The sequence below is a fragment of the Sceloporus undulatus genome, chromosome 3 (genome assembly GCF_019175285.1).
Source record: "Sceloporus undulatus isolate JIND9_A2432 ecotype Alabama chromosome 3, SceUnd_v1.1, whole genome shotgun sequence".
In the NCBI taxonomy this organism is placed as follows: Eukaryota; Metazoa; Chordata; class Lepidosauria; order Squamata; family Phrynosomatidae; genus Sceloporus; species Sceloporus undulatus.
The window spans coordinates 155,666,245-155,684,383 of NC_056524.1; the positions used below are offsets into that span (position 1 = coordinate 155,666,245).

The 18,139-nt window shown below is 40.4% G+C and overlaps 1 protein-coding gene across 2 annotated transcripts in view; it reads left to right on the top strand.

The window, feature by feature from the left end:
• The first annotated feature begins 2,591 nt into the window (after nucleotides 1-2,591).
• The window catches only part of LOC121926365 (heparan-alpha-glucosaminide N-acetyltransferase-like), a 27,208-nt gene continuing 11,660 nt past the window's right edge, over nucleotides 2,592-18,139 (top strand). For both annotated transcript variants that reach the window (XM_042459298.1, XM_042459299.1), the window contains exon 1: nucleotides 2,592-2,658. In XM_042459298.1, coding sequence (XP_042315232.1) covers nucleotides 2,599-2,658 — 60 coding nt within the window. In that variant the 5' untranslated portion in view covers nucleotides 2,592-2,598. The remainder of the gene's footprint in view (nucleotides 2,659-18,139) is intronic.

Genomic DNA, 18,139 nt, shown 5'->3' on the forward strand with positions numbered 1-18,139 from the left:
CTGTAGATAACTTAAAAAACCAAGTTATTTTCAGTAAAATAATTTGATATTAAAGCCTGCCTTGGCTTAACATATGCTTTTATTTTGGTGATCCCAAGTGGGAACTGTTTACCACAGCTGGCAAAGGTTTCAGTTTATCTTCCTGAATGGCTTCCTACCCAAAGTGTGTTGAGGAAAATTGCCATAGACACTTTTGTCTGGGAATATGATTTCAAGGAAAATGCCTTCCTCCACAAAGAGAGTTCTCACCATGCATCATAGCCCTGTGTCTGGTCACTGTTCAGCTGACAAAATCTCTCATGATTTTAAGTGATGACAATGTAATTTTGAAATGGAGAGGCAGAGCCAGTTTGGGTTGCAGAACTGGATCCTGTGTCCCTTTAAAATTCTGAAGAGATGGTGTGAGTGTGACAAGGCTCAGTGGGAAGAGAAAGGAGAAGCCTCGGGGATTTTTAAAAATTAAATGTAATTATTTTTTTTAAAAAATTAATTGTTATTCTTTTAAAATTTTCTTTAAAAACATCACATCTTACTAAATTTTCACCCGAACCCCAGAAGCTATGGACATGTAAATACATTTAGTCTGTGCATATGATACAGTAATTTAAACCTATAATTTGAAGTTTTCTAATTGTTTATATCACAATTATTGCCATTATATTCAGTGATATACAAGAATAACAATTTATGTGTACCATTAGTACAAAAAACATTATTAAGGATTCTGTATTGTATAGTATAGAAGGAGGTCTTTGGAGGGGTGATATCAGGACTGATCTTTCTGGGTGTCACCAACCCTAGTCATACCACCTGTCCCTGTGTTATACAAAGAGAGGGAATCATTTTGAGGGCAGTTCAGTGGTGGGGAGGAGAGGGTTAGAACCTTCTTTCTAAGCAGCAGACTTTCACAATTTCATTAGGTTTCAGTGAAGCTTTTTAAAGCCTCTGTTGATATTAAGAAGCTTTTGAAAAATTAGGTGTAGTAGTGGTAGGAATAGGAGAATACAAGGCAAGTCTTTTATTTCCTGTCAACATTTCTTAAATCTGAGATGAAAAGGGCCTGCGGAGATGGTAGGGCCTATGAGGAATGCTAGATGGCCAGCTGCTTTATTTGTATCTCAGCAAGAGCCTGATAAACTGGAAGCAAGGAGTTTATTGCACAGCTTTAAAAAGCAATTTACTACTCCTGAATAGAATTCTAATTCTGGCTGCATCCTGGTCCTATCTCATGGCTTTTGTCTCCAAATCCAACATCTGAGTACAGCCCAGCTGCTGCCTGGATCTCTTAACACACTTCAGCAGCCATTTTTCAAACAGGAGCTTTCTGAATTTGAAAAATGGCCACCAAAGTGCATTAAGGGACCCAGGCTGCAGCTGGGCTGTACTCAGATGACAGATTTGGACACAAAAGCCATGCAATAGGACCAGGATGCAGCCCAAATTAGAATTCAATCCAGGAGTGGTAAGTTGCTTTTTAAAGTGATGTGATAAGCTCCTAAGGCAATCAAGGACCAGCTAGAGAGTCTCCTGATGACGAGGAAAGATCTGTCTATCCAAAACTCTTAATTATGAACATTCAGTGGAGCCTCCATGTTCAGAAACAGAAGATGTTTTGTCATGAGATGCTGAGGCCAAACAACAACCATCATCTTAATTTCTTCTCTATGACCTCCCACAAAGATCTGACTGGTTGTTGTTGTTAGAAACCGAATACAGGCCTAGGAGTGTCTCTTGTTTGTTGCTGGTTCAATTGCTTTGTTTGCAGAAGTGGCAGCTGGGGGCTTTCATGTCAGTGAGCACCGAATCTACTCTGGATTTTGAATCAATCTTTAAAGGAGATGTCCAAGGTGCTGCAGCCTATCTCCAAAATAGAATCACTTGGATAGGTCCTTTAACATTTGAGCTGGAACCCAGAGCAAATTTGCTGTCCAGTGACACTGAAGCTGTCACTGTGTAGAAGGTTGCATGTTCAGTCAGTGGTGTGTTCAGTTAAAAGAATGTGTACCAGGTGATGGGGATGGTGCAGGCATTGCATGAATTGTGAGCATTCCTGCTTTAAGTGCATCATGTAAAGGCAAATATGCTAGGTACACTCACTAGTTGTTTGGAAGAAGCAGAGGAGGAGCAGTGCCTGCTTAAGCTTATGTCTAGGAGTGACAGGAACTACAACCAGGGACCAAAGTCAGTGGCTATATTGGTTGGGATAGTAACTTTGCTAAGCTCTGCTGCCTAGTTTTTCTCTCTCTTGGTCCTCACTTAACTCTTCTTCCCTGTCCACTCAACTCATCTGTGAACTGAAACTTAAATTGGTATCAGACAGCCATGTCCAATTCCACAAAGTCAGAAGACCAGACCTCTGCTGGTTTAGAAACCTCCCCTGCTTTTCTTCACTAGGTTGTTTTCTCTCTGCCTGCTTTTGTCTACAATGAAGGACAGGAAGATGGGTTGAAGCTGGTCTTTGCCACCACTTTAGCCAGTAGCCTCTCTTTTAGAGAACATGGTGAAATAACCATATGACCTGACTGATAATAGTTATATTTTTTTGTGTTTTATGATTTTTTGTTTGTTTCTAATTTTCAGGCGGGGAAGATTATCCTAATGTACCGCCAGCAGCCACTGAGCATTTTAAAGAGATTTCTCATCTGGGCTGTTTTGCTGGTGAGTTGTTGAATCCTGATGTTAGATAATAGAATTAGGAGTGCTGCCAGGATCCCTTTTTTAAAATTAAAGTAGTTGCTCTCAAACTGCAGATAATCTAACAAGAAGGGAAATGATCCAGGGGCCATAACTATTAAAGCACAGCCTCTTGCTATCTCACACAGTTTTGCGGAGACAGTCTAGCATAACCTCAGTCCAGCCATTCCTCCCTCAGCAGTGTGTGTGAGTGTGTCTGTCTTTCTCTCTGTGCATGTGTATGTGTGTTTAACAAAACAAGAATGGAAAAATGAGTGTGAGTGTCTCCATACTACTTTGATGGAAGACACTGAAGTAGCTTTAGGGAAGGATGCTGCTCTATCTCTTGATGTCTTATTGTTAATTATGTTAGTCACGCTATTGTCTTATAATATTTATTTTTGCTGGTCTCCTATTCTCACAAGTCTACAGTCATCCTCGGGTACAAAAGCAAAATTCAAAATCCAGTACCTAATTTCCCCCCCATCTTGGTCTGTTCAACACAGATCGAATTGTTATTACTAGCCTATTTATCATCATTCTGCTAGCTGGCTTCAATTGAATCAATATTAATTACTCTGTATCAAGTGTAGTCTGAAAACAAAACACAGTACTGTTTGAATTCCATGTGGCTTTCAAAGAGAGAAGGAGGCTGCCTGGAGAGGCTTATCGCATTTTCCAGCGGAGGCATCAAGAAACTGAAATACTTGAAACTAGAGAAAGAAGAAACAGTGGGGAAAGGTTGTAGTACAGTATACCATGAATAAAACTAATGAATGGCAACCAGTAGCAGCAGTAAGTAGAATAAGATCCTTCATCTGGTCAATGGATTCCTTAAACATTGACTATGTTTGCCAGAAAAGACCCCTTGACACAGCAAATTGAGGCAGGTGTAGCTCCAGAAGATAAAGGAGTTTGAGAAGCAAATAAATGTTGAACACATAGACCACCCCTCCTTTAATTCTGTCACAGAAGTTAGGAAATACATGTTAACATCCATTAACTTTCATGAAATAAAACAAGGGTTCCAGATCAAAGATGGAAAAAGTTATTTTTGGATTACAAGCCTCCCACACCCAGCATAGCTACTCTCCCAGTGCTCAGTACGGAAAGATTTTAGAACCATTCATTGTGGCTGAGGGATTCTGGGAGTGGTAGTCCAAAAAAGTAACAATTTCAAGCTGTGGTCTGGATTTAGGGCCCACCAAAGCAAATAGCTGATTGATAGAATTGTGGATTTGCTTTAGATGTGAACATGCCAGAGCTGGGGTCATAGGATTTTTTTCCTTCTTCTCCAGGGTATTGTCTTTCTCTGGGTAAAGCATGTTTGTTCTTTTAGAAGGTAATGTATTAAATCACTTAAGTGGGGAAAACAAAATTTTGCTGATTATATTCAAAGGCAAGACTGAAGCATCAACCCAGCAAGGGTAAAGAACAGACAGTGCCTCTCCTGTCCCTTCCTTTTCTATTTTTGGATCCCCCCCTCCCACCAGCTTAGGGACTGCCATGCATTTTATTTCTATATAAAAACATCCAATTCTCACCATAGTTTATTAAAGCACTTAGCTAGACTGCTGAAAATCTCCTCTTCATGTCCTTTCCCTTCCATTCACCTTGTAAGTTATAGACATCATTTCTTCAGTCTGTTCCAAGTCCAGAGAGATGGTTTGCCAAGGCATAGATGGGTTCAGTCTGCGCAAGAACTGTAGGCATGCCAATTGCATAACATCATCGACCATGAAACACAGAAACGTTCTTGTGAGAGCTAATAACCTGTTGCAAGGAACTGATCTGCTTTTAATGCTGGGGGGGGGGCACACACTAAAGAATGGCATCTTTATAGCAGTAAGGAAAGGAGGCAACACAGTTCTTTGTGAACATGAAAACTGGGTCATAGGTTTTATCAAACATAATGACAATTGATAAGGAATTATCAATAATCAGTCAAGAAACTGTAGGTGGGAATTGGTCTCCAAATTCCTTAGCCAGTCCCTTGAGGTACTGTGCCAACATCCAGACTGGCAAACTGTTTGGCCAAATCTCGATAGTGACTTTCCCATGTTTGGTTTACCCTTATCCAAGTTCAGTGTCATATTCATTAATTGGTGCAACTGCTGAGAAGTCTCAGTATAGCATCAACTGTCTCTTTTTCTACCACAGTCATCCTGATAGGCTGCCAGAGATTGGAGACAGGAATAGGCAGTGACATAGACTCAAGTCGATTGACTTGGACTCAAGTTAGATCCAGTTGCTTCAGTGACTCAAAAGCGACTTGACTTGTGACTTGTATATTTTTAATGATTGACATGATGGCCTAACTTTGTCCAGAAACATGAAATGGAAAACAGTTTTCCTCCTTTGAACAATGATTTCATCCTCACTGCTTTTTTGCCTACTGGTCATGTGATGAAAGTGGAACTTTATGTTTTCTGTACAGGAATCCCCCACTTTCTGTAGACCCCTGTCTCAAGCCCATTGCCTAACATATTTGTTGTTCCCCTCCAAGAGATGTGCCCTGTGCTATGGAGGCAAGTCTTGGCTGCTGCTCCTAGAAAAAGCTTTAATAAGCTTCTCCAGTGTGCAGCAGGGACAAGCTGCTGAGCATACCTCATTTTTCTAAAATGCAATCTTGATAAATTGCCTATGATAACATAATTTGTTTATGGAACTTTTTGCATGTCTTGAGTTTATACTTGTTGAAACTCCAGACACACATCCCATACTCTCCACCTCCTTTTTTCTGCTAAAGGTGGCTCCCAGATTTAAGACTCAGCTTGACTCCTGACTTGAAAGTATGATGCAAGGACTGGAGACCCAATTTGAGACTTGAAAGTAGAGACTTGAGTCTTGGGGTAAATGACGACTGTATCACTAGGAATATGTGGATGTTTTTTAAAATCAACCTGTTGAATGCCAGTTAAAAAAATATCAACAAGCTTTTCAACCGCAAATCACAAAACTATGATGCCATTCAGAAGATCATAGACCAACGTCATGTTTAATAGTGTTTCCTACACAAGTACTTTGAGAGAGTATAGGGTTGAAGCCAACTTCCTAGTCTTTCGTGGGGTTGCACTTTGTAAGAATTAGCATCACCACATGATGGATGGGCTGTAATTACGGCTGCTATGAATTGTAACAAAATGATGAGTCAGGAAAGAGCTGCCACCATTTTTGAATCATAGGAGCTTTTTTGTGCAGTCATTGTATGGAGATACTAGTTCCTCCAAACTAATACCTCATCAGAAGCACTGCCCAGCTGCAAGCTCAACAACCATCCCATCTGTTCTCAAGGTTTAGATTGGGCCAGTAAAAAATATGAACTATTAGAAATAGTAGCCTTGTAATGTCCTCAACAGTTAGTTTGTCATCTGATGATATAAAAAAGGATATCACATTGTGCTCTCCTTGTAAGCTTCCAGTGCTCATCTAATCTGCTTGGGTACTGTTGGATTTAGGGCTGCATTAATTCTGTTTCCTTGCTACAAATTCATTTCCAAACAACTGATTCAGCGTCCATCCATAATATCCATTGTACTTTCCTCTGAACTTATGGTTCTGTGAGCTCCGCTTAAGTATCTTTGAAATCCTTGAGTATAATTAAGCCATATAATTCACCACATCCTCAGCACTGTTGTGGAACTAGCAGTAATCTTCCCATTACATCTGCCCTTTGTTCATTTGTTCAACTTATTCAAATTTGTTCATTTCCCAAATAACAGCGATAAAGATCTTTGCCTTACTTCCTAATCTGATTTTGCAGTTAATCTGAACTGGATGGTGGTTCGAGTCTGTCAAGACTGATTAGGCCAGTCTCAAAGATCCCCAGTCTTGGCTCTGAGGTGGAAAGAGGGTATCTCCCTGGTCACTTACTTGAATGAGGATGTAAATGATTGATGCATCAAATTAAGAAAATCAATGGAATGTTCATTTACAAAAAAATTAATCAGCATAGTTCTAAATGCAAAATCTTGTTTGTCTCAACAGAAAAGGCAAGTGGCTGATTAATACTGACAGCAAATGAGCTAACAAGAGTGAGGAAATCCACATAATCAGACATGCTAGAATAGCTGAAGATATAAAGAGATTCCCTCTCCTTCCTACACACACAGTAGCATTTTCCTTTCCTTGAAAATCTGGGTTGCCATTTTATCTCGTTCACAGATTGTATTTCAATTTATGTGGAAGAATGGTTTGTATATTTCATATGTAGAGGATAAGAACTCCTTATTATTCCTCAACTCCTTTGCTACCACTGGAGGTTGATAAGATTGACGAAGCTAAGATGGTCTGGCTGTGTATGCTGCGTAGATGAGAGAATACCTAGAAATTAGTTGTGCCATGTCCCCTGAGCTCTCAGGGGAGGAACATATCCTCTGATCATGTCTTCAGTGAAAGTAATGGCATCTGTTCAGCAACATGTAAATAAAAGGCTTTCTGGATATGCAAGAATGTTTTTAGAACTCACTGCAGGAAAGTAATGAATATTGTTTAACATGCTTTAGAGAGCAATAAATATCTGTATATTGCAACAAAGAGATTTCCTGCAATTGTAAAAGATAAAGTCTCTTGAGATACGTTTATTATAACTAAGGAGTTTATTAAAAATTAAAGAGATTGCATGTACAGCGCTGTGTAAATTTACAGCGCTTCATAAATAATAATAATAATAATCATTGGTTTACACTTCTATCCTGCCTTTCTCCCAGGAGTTCAAGGTGGTGTCCGTGGCTTTTCTTTCCCTCACTTTTATCTTCATAATGTCCTGTGAGTGCTTTGTCTCTCTCTCTCTCAAAAATCTGCCCACCTGTCTGTATACCCATACAAATATTCAGACAGCTTCTAGCAAATCAAATCAAAAGGTATTGCACTGCTATTCTATCTTTTCCTCCTTAAAAGATTTTCTGTGGTAAGAAAAATAAAGGTGGTAGAAGCAGTGGGGAAACATGAGGTGGGAGGTATTTGCCAAATGGCTGGTTGATATCACCTGTCTTCTCCCTGACCATAAAATTCTGTGAACACTGCCTAGCAGTCTGTATCACAGTTATCAATTCATAGCCTAGAGTAACAGATCTGCAACTGTACTCACTGACACAACCTACTCATGATTGTGATACTGTTTCCATGATCATAGCTGCCCTTGCAAAACAACCTTACCAGGCAGTAGCTGTACTGAGAAATGGAAGTTTGCTCAGCTGGTGGTTGGGACACAGGAGGGGGATGCTTTCACCTCCTCTCCTACCAGCAAGAGAGGCTGTAAAAATCAGAAGCAGGACTCCTGTCTCAAATCTTTGCTGCAGCCTCACTGGCTGGTGAGAAGGGGATGGAAATGTCATCCTCCTGAACCCTGATTGCCACTGAACAAACCTCCATCTTGATGTGGCTGGTGGTTGGAAAAGTAGGTTTCAAGGCCAAGAGCCATTACTTAGTTATATGAGAGTCATATTGAAAGGTCATAACTCCTTTATTAACAACATGAGGCATATCATAGAATCATAGAGTTGGAAGAGACCACAAGGGCCATCCAGTCCAACCCCCTGCCATGCAGGAAATCACAATCAAAGCATCCCCGACAGATGGCCATCCAGCCTCTGCTTGAAGACCTCCAAGGAAGGAGACTCCACTACACTCCAAGGGAGTTTGTTCCACTGTCAAACAGCCCTTACTGTCAGGAAGTTCCTCCTAATGTTGAGGTGGAATCTTTTTTCCTGCAGTTTGCATCCATTGCTCCAGGTCCTAGTCTCTGGAGCAGCAGAAAACAAGCTTGCTCCCTCCTCAATATGACATCCCTTTAAATATTTGAACAGGGCTATCATATCACCTCTTAACCTTCTTTTCTTCAGGCTAAACATCCCCAGCTCCCTGAGTCGTTCCTCATAGGGCAAGGTTTCCAGACCTTTCACCATTTTAGTCACCCTCCTTTGGACACGCTCCAGTTTCTCAATATCCTTTTTGAAATGTTGTGCAACTACATTTGTTTATTGTTGTTTACTACCCCTGGGTCAGCCCTGACTCATGGCAACCATGTGGATCTCCAAGCACTCCATCTTCCACTGCTCTCCTTAGATCTTGTAGATTCAGACCCATGATCCAGTTAATTGAGTCTATCCATCTTCCTCTGTGTCTTCCTCTGTTTCTGCTGCCTTCTACCTTTTCTAGCATTATTGTTTTTTCCGATGATACATACCTTCTGATGGTGTGGCCAAACTACAACAGCCTCAGTTTAGGCATTCTGGCTTCCAGGGAGAGTTCAGGCTTATATCTTTTCAAACTACATTTATAATTCATACATTCAAAAGAAGCAGGCAATATAAAATATGGTCCCCTGTCTGGAAGCATGCCAGGTAGACTCTCAATGCTATTTAGGCATTCCTTTAATCATGTGGGAGCTAGTTTTCAGTGAGCACTCCTCCACATTGGAAAGATGGGGTTCATCTGTCCTGGCCATGTAGGTGAGGCTGTTCAAGATACAAAAAGACACTTAATGAAGGTAAATGCATTGCTATTGGTCTATATTTTAATGGTTGTTAAAGAGTTCTCAGAGCTTAGGAACCCTCCAGGCTGCACAGCCAATGGTTATTCTGGCAGGGGAATTCTAGGAGTTGTAGGCCATAAAAGTAAATTTCCCAAGCTCTGGGATTTTGTTATATTAATCCTGGTCAAATCTTTTGGTCCTTTTAGTCTGGTGTTGTTCTCAGTGACCAGAAGAGAATATCCTAAACTACTGAAGGAACTTTTGCAGCCCTTTCATCTGAAACTCTTTTCACTGGAAATGCTAGGTCAACAATGTTGTTGGGGTTTTTTAAGTCTCATCATTATGTGGAAAGAATGGTAATCCCTGTTAGTTTGATGGTGTCTCAAACACACACACACACACACACACACACACACACACACAGAGAGAGAGAGAGAGAGAGAGAGAGAGAGAGAGAGAGAGACTGTCAGTACAAAATGGTAGGGAATAGAAAGAGAGCATTGTAGGTGACAAGATGGAAATTATGTGATTGCTCAACCATGAACTAAGAAGCCTGGAAGGCACAATTGACTGCAGCAAGCAGAAATATTTCCAAGCCATTGATCCAGGCTTTGCACACCATGCCAGCAAGCCAAACCATAGCTTGTCAGAGTCACTTACCAAAACCCTTTTTAAAGCTGCCTTGTTGAGGAAGTCTTTGTGAAGCTTGCTCAGTAGGAATCTCTGTTCTTTCTCCTTTTAATGTGGGGAAGCAGCTTTAGATGTAAAGGTTTTTCAAAATCTACAGTTTCACACTTCTCTTACTGATTGAATAACTCCCTAGCAGTTTTTTACAGCAGGGGTGGGGAAGCCATGCTCTTCCGATACTGTTGAGTTTACAACTCTTGTGAACATTGGCCTGCCAAACGGAGGTAATAAAAGGTAAGTCTAAAGATTGGAGGACTGCAGGTTCCCCACCCCTGCTTTTGAGGTCAGTTTTTTGCAAGTAAAGAACACTGGGATTGTAAGGGTTTTTTTTCTTTAACATTGGTTTCCAAATGTGCAAATTGAATATCGAATACCAAGCAGGCAGTCATATGGATAAGCACTATTAGGCTTGAAGCAGACAGCCAAGGTGGTGTAGTTGTTTGAGTGTTGAACTATGATTCTGGAGTCCAGGGTTTGGTCCCCAGGTTGGCCATGAAACCCACTGGGTAACCTTGGGCAAGTGCCATTCTCTCAGCCTCAGAGGAAGGCAATGGTAAATCTCCACTGAATGAATCTTGCCAAGAAAAACCCATGGTAAGTTCACTTTCAAGCTCTGTTGCCATAAGTCACACAATAGCAACAGCGACAGCAACAAAGCATGACTTCCAAAGCTCCAGTATTATCCTAATAATATCCTAGACTACTACTTGATCCCCAAACTTCATACTTCTTTCTCACTGGGTATATTTATGTAATTAATTTAAAACATTTAGATTCCAGTTTTTCTCTGAGGAGGGCAAGGCAGCTAACAACAAATAAATTAACAAACGGGGTTTGAATCCTATTTGTTATCCCCAACAGAAGTAGACTCAGTAAACTAATGAGATTTTCATATAGGTTAACCTATTGTTTCACAATTTTGTGATTGGGATTTGCTCTTAACTGGGAGTAGGTAATTCAGACTTAATAGGCTGCTGAGGCTGCATCTACACAAAGTAAACTCTCTTAAGCATGTGCACATAAACACAAACACACCCACACACAACTGGGGCAGGGAGTCTGTCAGGCCTTTATAAGTAGATCAGACTGCCTGGACTCTGATTCTATACAGAAGATACAAGTGAATTTCTGCATCACATTTGTTGGATCCATTGTATACAAACGGAGATCAGAGGATGCATTCCTCACACACTCAGTCTATGCCTCTTCAGTGAATGATGGAGCTGCCATCAACTATTTGATCTTTTTGTTCCAGACTAGATGGCAGTAATGAATATTGTCATGACACAAAATCAAACCTAATTTCATTTTCTGGGGGACAGCTGTGACTTCTGTTGTAAATATGATCCTATTGTGAGGTTTTGTTTTTTTTAAGTCTTGGTTTATTTTTTGTGTTACAATGATGGATAGTTGCATATATCATGTACAAGTTTTACCATCCCTTGCCAGTACAGACAATGGAGACAATGTTTTAAAAGGTCTTTCTAAAAAGCATTTTGGAAAGACTTTTTAAAAAAAGTTCCTTATGTTTCTTCTTGAAGTCAAGTCAAGAAGAAACATTTTCTTATGCTAATGATGTTACAGCTTTAAAATACAAGCTGAAAGTAAAGTACATTGGTTATTGGAGCAGGAACTGTGGCAACTTAACTTCACTGCCTTATTCTGTACAGAATAAAGTACAGCTAAGAGAGCTGTACTAAAAATGTGTGGAGAGAAATAAAGCAATCCTGTAGAACATTTGAGACCACCTGAGATAAATGGGATTTCTAGTATAAACGTTGATGGAGTCCAGACCCCTTATAACATGAATGGAGTAGCTCTGCAGGTAGCCTTACATGCCAGCGGGTGGGCAGGGAGAATTTGAATTGTAATAAAAACAGAAATCATGTGGGTATAGTGATAGAGTGACACATTCAGGCACAACAATGGCCATAAAGAGTTCTTAAAAGGACAAAGATGAGAGACAGGTTTTATACATAAGCCAAGATGACTGCTGCCACACAGCAGATATAAAGCAGTTTGACATCACTCTAACTTCCATTGCTCAGTGCTATAGCATTGTGGGATTTGTAATTTGGTGAGGCACCAGACAGGGAAGTCTAGATAGATCATAAATCTCAGAAATCTGTAGCACTGAGTCATGGCAGTTAAAGTGGTGTCAAACTGCACTATTTCTGCAGTGTGGATACACACAATGAGCAGATAACATATGAATAGAAGCAGTAGTTCTTGTTATACCTGTAAGTACAGTCAGTAAGCCACTGCTCTGGAGTATTGCCAAGATAGCGGTCAGAATAAAAAGTACTGCACACTATGTTTGCAGCTTGACTACACAGGTTGAGACCCACTATAGTGTGTCTGGCAGTCTCTGTTTGTTGTTATGTGCCTTCAAGTCACATCTGACTTATGGCAACTCAAAGTTTATTTGGCAGATTTATTCAGAGGAGATTTCCCATTGCCATCTTCTAAGGTAAAAGAAGGTGAATTACTCAGTTACCCCATGGGTTTCCATGTATGCACAGAAATTGGAACCCATGTTTCTTGCAGTCCATTCAACACTCAAACTACTGCAAGTAAGGCCTGTTACAGACTGCCAAAATAAAGCTGCTTGGGGTCTCTTTGGAGGTATGCTATTTAAATGATGCATGGGTCCTAAGAGTCCGGAGGTCGCGCCAAAGCCACACTCCATTCCTAAGCACCGGAGTGCAGCTTTGGTGCAGCTTCCGGATTCTTAGGATGCATACATCATTTAAACAGCATACCTCCAAAGAGACCCGAAGCAGCTTTATTTTGGCAGTCTGTAACAGGCCTAAGTTTGTTTCTACTACATGTCTTGTTTTTCATCTTATATAATAGGCTATAATTGTAAGCTAAACAGTAGTCTCCCAAACCTAAACAGTATGTATGAAAGAGCAGAAATTAAACTAAAGTTCCACTTTAGTTTCCATAGTACTGGGAGATAGTTTAGTAGACCTCTTTTTCTTCACCACACACATGTTAGAGAACTGCACTGTCCAATTAATCCACCTTTTGTCCTTGGAACAGCATATTTGAAGTCTAGCATGCACATGTCAATGCAAATTATCCAGTTTCTCATGTTATAGATTGGAAAAAATATTTATTACTATTTATCAGACACAGTAGTAAGAACTGATCAACATACTCTCATGTGGCCACATATTAGTACTGTATAGACTGTTTTTAAATGTATTACAATGTGTTTTAATCTGTATGGTTTAGTTTCATTAATTATAAGCTACATTAATGTGCCACACAGACTGAAAAACAGCCCAGGATTAAATAAATACTTTTTTTGTGATTTGATCCCTTTAAATATACTGTTCCCTGAGAAACATGGAGAACGTTTAATGTGCCATTGGCAATTCATTACTAGAACTTGGAAAAGTTACTTCTCTGGAATACAATTTTTAGAATCCCAGCTTCTGGAAACTGAAGACCCCCAAAAGTAATTTCTCTGAAACTTTGGCTATTCCTACAAAAACAAACTTGAAAGTTAGACTAGATATGTGGAGATTGGCATATATATATATATATATATATATATATATATATATATATATATATATCGAACTCCCTGGATTTCAAGAAATTTTCAGAATCCAGTTTTGTTTTGAAACATTATCCAGATTCGCAACGTAAACACATTTCTGACACATACTTCTTCTGTATGTTGTGTTCCTTTTCATATAAACAGTATGTTATTTCCATACCAGTCTTTCCGCTAAATAGCAGAGTTCTGTTTTACTGATTAAAAGACTGGAAAGGGAACAAATGTAGATTCTGGGGAGCATAAATAAATCTGTTTTAAATGAGTGGGGTGGGGTTTGGTATGCTTAAATGTCCCAGAATGGTATATCAAATCCTGCGGTTCTTTTGAGGTTTTTATTATAGGAACCCACAAGCAGATCTTCAAGGATAACAGCTCAGTGCCAGTTCACATACTTGATGTCTGAATGCTTTCAAAATGCAATTTTATTTTATTTTATTGGAAAATAGGTTTGCCACTTTTAATTAATGGCCAGGGGTTGGTGAATTCTGGTGGTGAGTGGGACCATTTGTCAAGGCCATACCAGACAGAGGGGCATCCTGTGCTAGAGGACAGTTGTTCCTCTTCAAGGATTTATTCTCCTTCAGAGAGGGGAGGGGGGAAAAACTGGGAAAATTTCCAAAGTCCCCAAAGGCTGCAAAATCAGTCTTGGTGGTTGTAGCAAGAGTCACTGATAACATGCAGCAATGTAGTATGCAAAATAACCTACGTTGCCTCGTTCTAGAGTTAATGGCAGTATGGGGCCACATTTGCACCAATATTAAGCCTAATTGTCGTCCATTTTCATTAGCTGGTTGTAATATCTATTTTGACACTAAAGTCCTTACCAAACTACATTTTTTTAGCTATATATTCCATTTTAATTGCCATGGTGAAATTCTATGGAAAACTGGCATTTGCAATTTGGGGAGGGCATTTAGAATTTTTAGCCAGAGAGCTTTAAAATACCGGTATGTGTTTATTGCAGAATTGGAGCAGGAGAGTAGTGGCTTTCTCTGTGCTTTACCAAATGGTGTTGTGGCACTTCCCTTCCCTTCCCATGGGAGACAGTTGTAAAAGCATATCTTTTGTCAAGCAGATTTTTCCAGCTTGAAAAAAGACATGCTTTTACCACTGTATCCCATATTGAGAATTGAAGAGCTATGACATCAGGCAGTAAGGGATGGAGAAAGTCGCTACTCTCTGGCTCTGTTTCTGTTTTGTTTTCTGTTGTGATAAGACACTGAATTACAAACCCCAGATTTCCATAGAATATTGCCATGGCAGTTAAAGTTGAATAATAGCACTACAACGGTGTAGTATGATAAGGATTTGGGAATCCTTATTATTAATACTAGTGTAAACCCCTTTTTGTGGCCTGCTTAGCTCACTATAGAGCAAGAAACAGAGGAATTCATGTCCCAAAGAAGGAAGGCAGTCTGTAGCCAAACAGTAAAACACGGTAAGGTAAATGATGCTACGTCTGCACTAGGCCTTTGTTTGGGAATAAAAATAAGAACTAATTTTCATTTCTGATTAGAGCTATGCATGAAAATCAACCATTTCCTCAACAGCTTTTTCAATGGCTCATTACTGCCTGAAATGGTGGACAACTATCAAAACAGTTGTGTATGATCTATTTCTAATTACAGTACATGCCTCCTTTTCATCATTCATCAACCTCAGCCTGATCTTTTGATTTCAGAAATGCTTCATTCTTCCATGGAACATGAAACCTGAAGCATTCATTAAGCCATCCCAAAGCTTCTTTAACCACAGATCTATACCCGTTTAGGGCGGTCAGTAAGGTTTTTGAAAGTGCTGAATTTTCCACTGAACTACAGATTAAAAGTTTAGAACAGTACTTTCATTAAGCTGTTGGCTCAATACCAATAAGACGTGATTGGCTAATAGTCACTAGATGGGTTATTGGCTGTCTCTCAAGAGTTAAACAGAAACAAGAACATTCTGCCTGAGTAAAATGTAGCAATACAATCATGTAGTAAAGTGGATTATCCAAAGAGGAATGGAAAATTGCTCAGCCAGGGCAGAGCTATGCCAGTTTGGAGGGCAAATCCCTAGGCTGCCAACCAATCCGGGTTCTCCCTCCCCACCATAGAAGGGGAAGGACCATGAATCAATATGGTAGCAGGACCAGGTATTGTTTTGAAAGCCTTTTATAGCAAAGGCACTGTGGAAAGGGGGTCCAGGAAAATTACCTGTGCTATGGAACAGGCGATTGCCCCAGTTTTTCCTTCCTCAGTTGCTTGGCGATAGCAGGCGTTCCAAACAATAGCCAAGATTCCATCACCTCAGCTTATCTCAGCAATGTATGTGAGCTGTAACTGGTAGAAGGTAAGGATAAGGTGTGGGTCTTGGGGGCTGGAGACAGTGGGGGATACTGCATTGCTATTCCTTTTTGGCCCAGGACAGATGGCCCCGAAGCGCTGTGCCATCGACAATTCTAGGGTTAGGGACTGCACACCAACCTCATGTTCCCTAACCCTAGCATGTGGCGGCGTCGGCGTCTTGTCTACATGGGCATGACCATTTGATGTAAGCGACGCGCAGCATAGACACGTTGCTGTGTGTCGCTTACGTCATGCGTGCACCATTGGCGCACTTATGACATCTGCCCGGCAACCCAAAAAGAACCCAGTTTTTCCGGGTTCTTTTTGGGGTGGAGGGACTCTGGGCAGTTTGGCTGCCGCCAGCCTGACACAAGTATATACTGGGCCTAAGTTGCTTTTAGATTGCCGGTACCTGAACTTCACTGTTGTAACCCAGTTCCTGAAAGGACAGAATACATGGCTAAGATGCCATATTTGGCCTGGTGGCCTGGTTGGTATGCTGACCAGAGATTTTTGATATAAGCCTGGGTATAAATATTTTGATAAATAGATTTTAAAATGACAGATCCCAAATTGAGAAGGTCTGCGCCGGCAATATGACTGTGGTCTCAGCTATGGATATGTTCAGTATGCAAATGAAAATTAGTGTGAAATTGAACCTGAGAGACTCGCCCATCCCTACGGTACATCTACATTTTAGAAATAATGCAGTCTGACACCAATTTAACTGCCATGTTTCCATCCTACAGAATCTTGGGATTTATCGTTTTATAAGGTCTTTAGCCTTTGTTACCAAAGTGTCCTGGTACATCACAAAACTACAAATCCGAGGATTCTGTAGGGTTCAACCATGCCAGTAAAAGTGGTGTCAAACTGCATTACCTCTGTAGCATAGATGTACCCCTAGTCTCAGCTGTGAACTCTCTCTTTATTGCCAGTATTAGAAATGACCAGCAGTGACAAGTCTTGCACTTCTTTCTCTCAATTTTTTGTAATGTTCCACTTTATAGTGAATGGGAGGAGAGGGTTGCCACTGTCAAGAGGAGGCTTTCATGTGGATACATTTCCTTTCTCCTCAAAGCAAACAGAGCCCTAGAAACAAATCACCTCTTTGCTTCCTACCCACCCCATCATCTGATTTGCAGCCCATACAGCTTGTGTTGAATTACAGCACACTGTCACATTTATAGGGTGATTTCATCAATTGATTTATTTAATTAATTTAGCGTTTTAACACTCTGCAGAGGGTATGTGGCAGAGTGTGGCATTAACTGTATCCTTCAGCAATAGATTTATTTGAATTTCTTTGGCCAAGATTTATCTGGAATACCTCGAGCAGCTCTTCAGTTCTCCTGGTGCAAAAGGCAAACAGCATGGTACTGTAAAGAGGACAACTAGGCCAAATACTCTTGAGGCTCCCAAAGGGAATATTCAGCTTCTTCCCATTTTGCTGTCCAGATACAGGGCTATGGGAAAATCCTTGGGATATAGATCTTCAGTTCTCTGTTTCACATAAAGGGAACAAGAAAGACTTATATGTTGTAGCGTTAATTGTAGGTGTATATTTGTGTGTGTGTAGTAACTAATAAAGGTGGGAGACAATAATATTGAGATATGGGTGAGTCAGGGACAGAGTGATTAGTATGTTTTTGATGTATTAAAACAAACCAGTAAACTTTTAACATGTGAATGGTTCCATCTTAGAGACTGCTTATGTGCGTTCATGTACTAGAATCCAACTGAGAGCAAGTAAAGCTGCATAATATGAGCAGATTGCAACAAGGGATCTGCTTGAGCCTCAGCTCAGCCCTGGAATATCTTTTGAGGGCACTATTCCAAGCCATCCTAACCATGGGGAGAATTCAGCAACTATATACAGTGAGCTATACCTTAGCAACACACTGTGTGTAACTGTAAGTCTATCTCTGAAGAGTGTTTTAGGAACTACAGCTGCTGCAAAATTCATTGCCTGGAATGCTCTTGTTGAACATAGTATGGCAGGTTTGCACCTACAGTAATGCTGCTGCTGCTGTTGTTGTGTGCCTTCAAGTGATTTTTGACTTATGGAGATCCTAAAGCAACCCTATTCTGGGGTTTTCTTGACAAGCTGTTTCAGAGCGAGGTTGCTATTGCCTTCTTCTGAGGCTGAGAGAATGTGATTTGCCCAAGGTCACCCCGTGGGTTTCTTGGCTTTGTGGGAAATAGAACTGTGGTCCCCAGAGTCCTAGTCCAACATTCAAATCACTATGCAGTACTGGCTTCCAGATTATTCCCAACTGCAACTAGGCCTTACCAATAAATCCCTAAACATCTTAGGTTTAAAAAATTCCCATTTTTTCAAGATATGCTTTGGAGGCCTACCAACAGGGGAGGACGGGATCTTTTCTGTGGTGTCACCCTGACCGT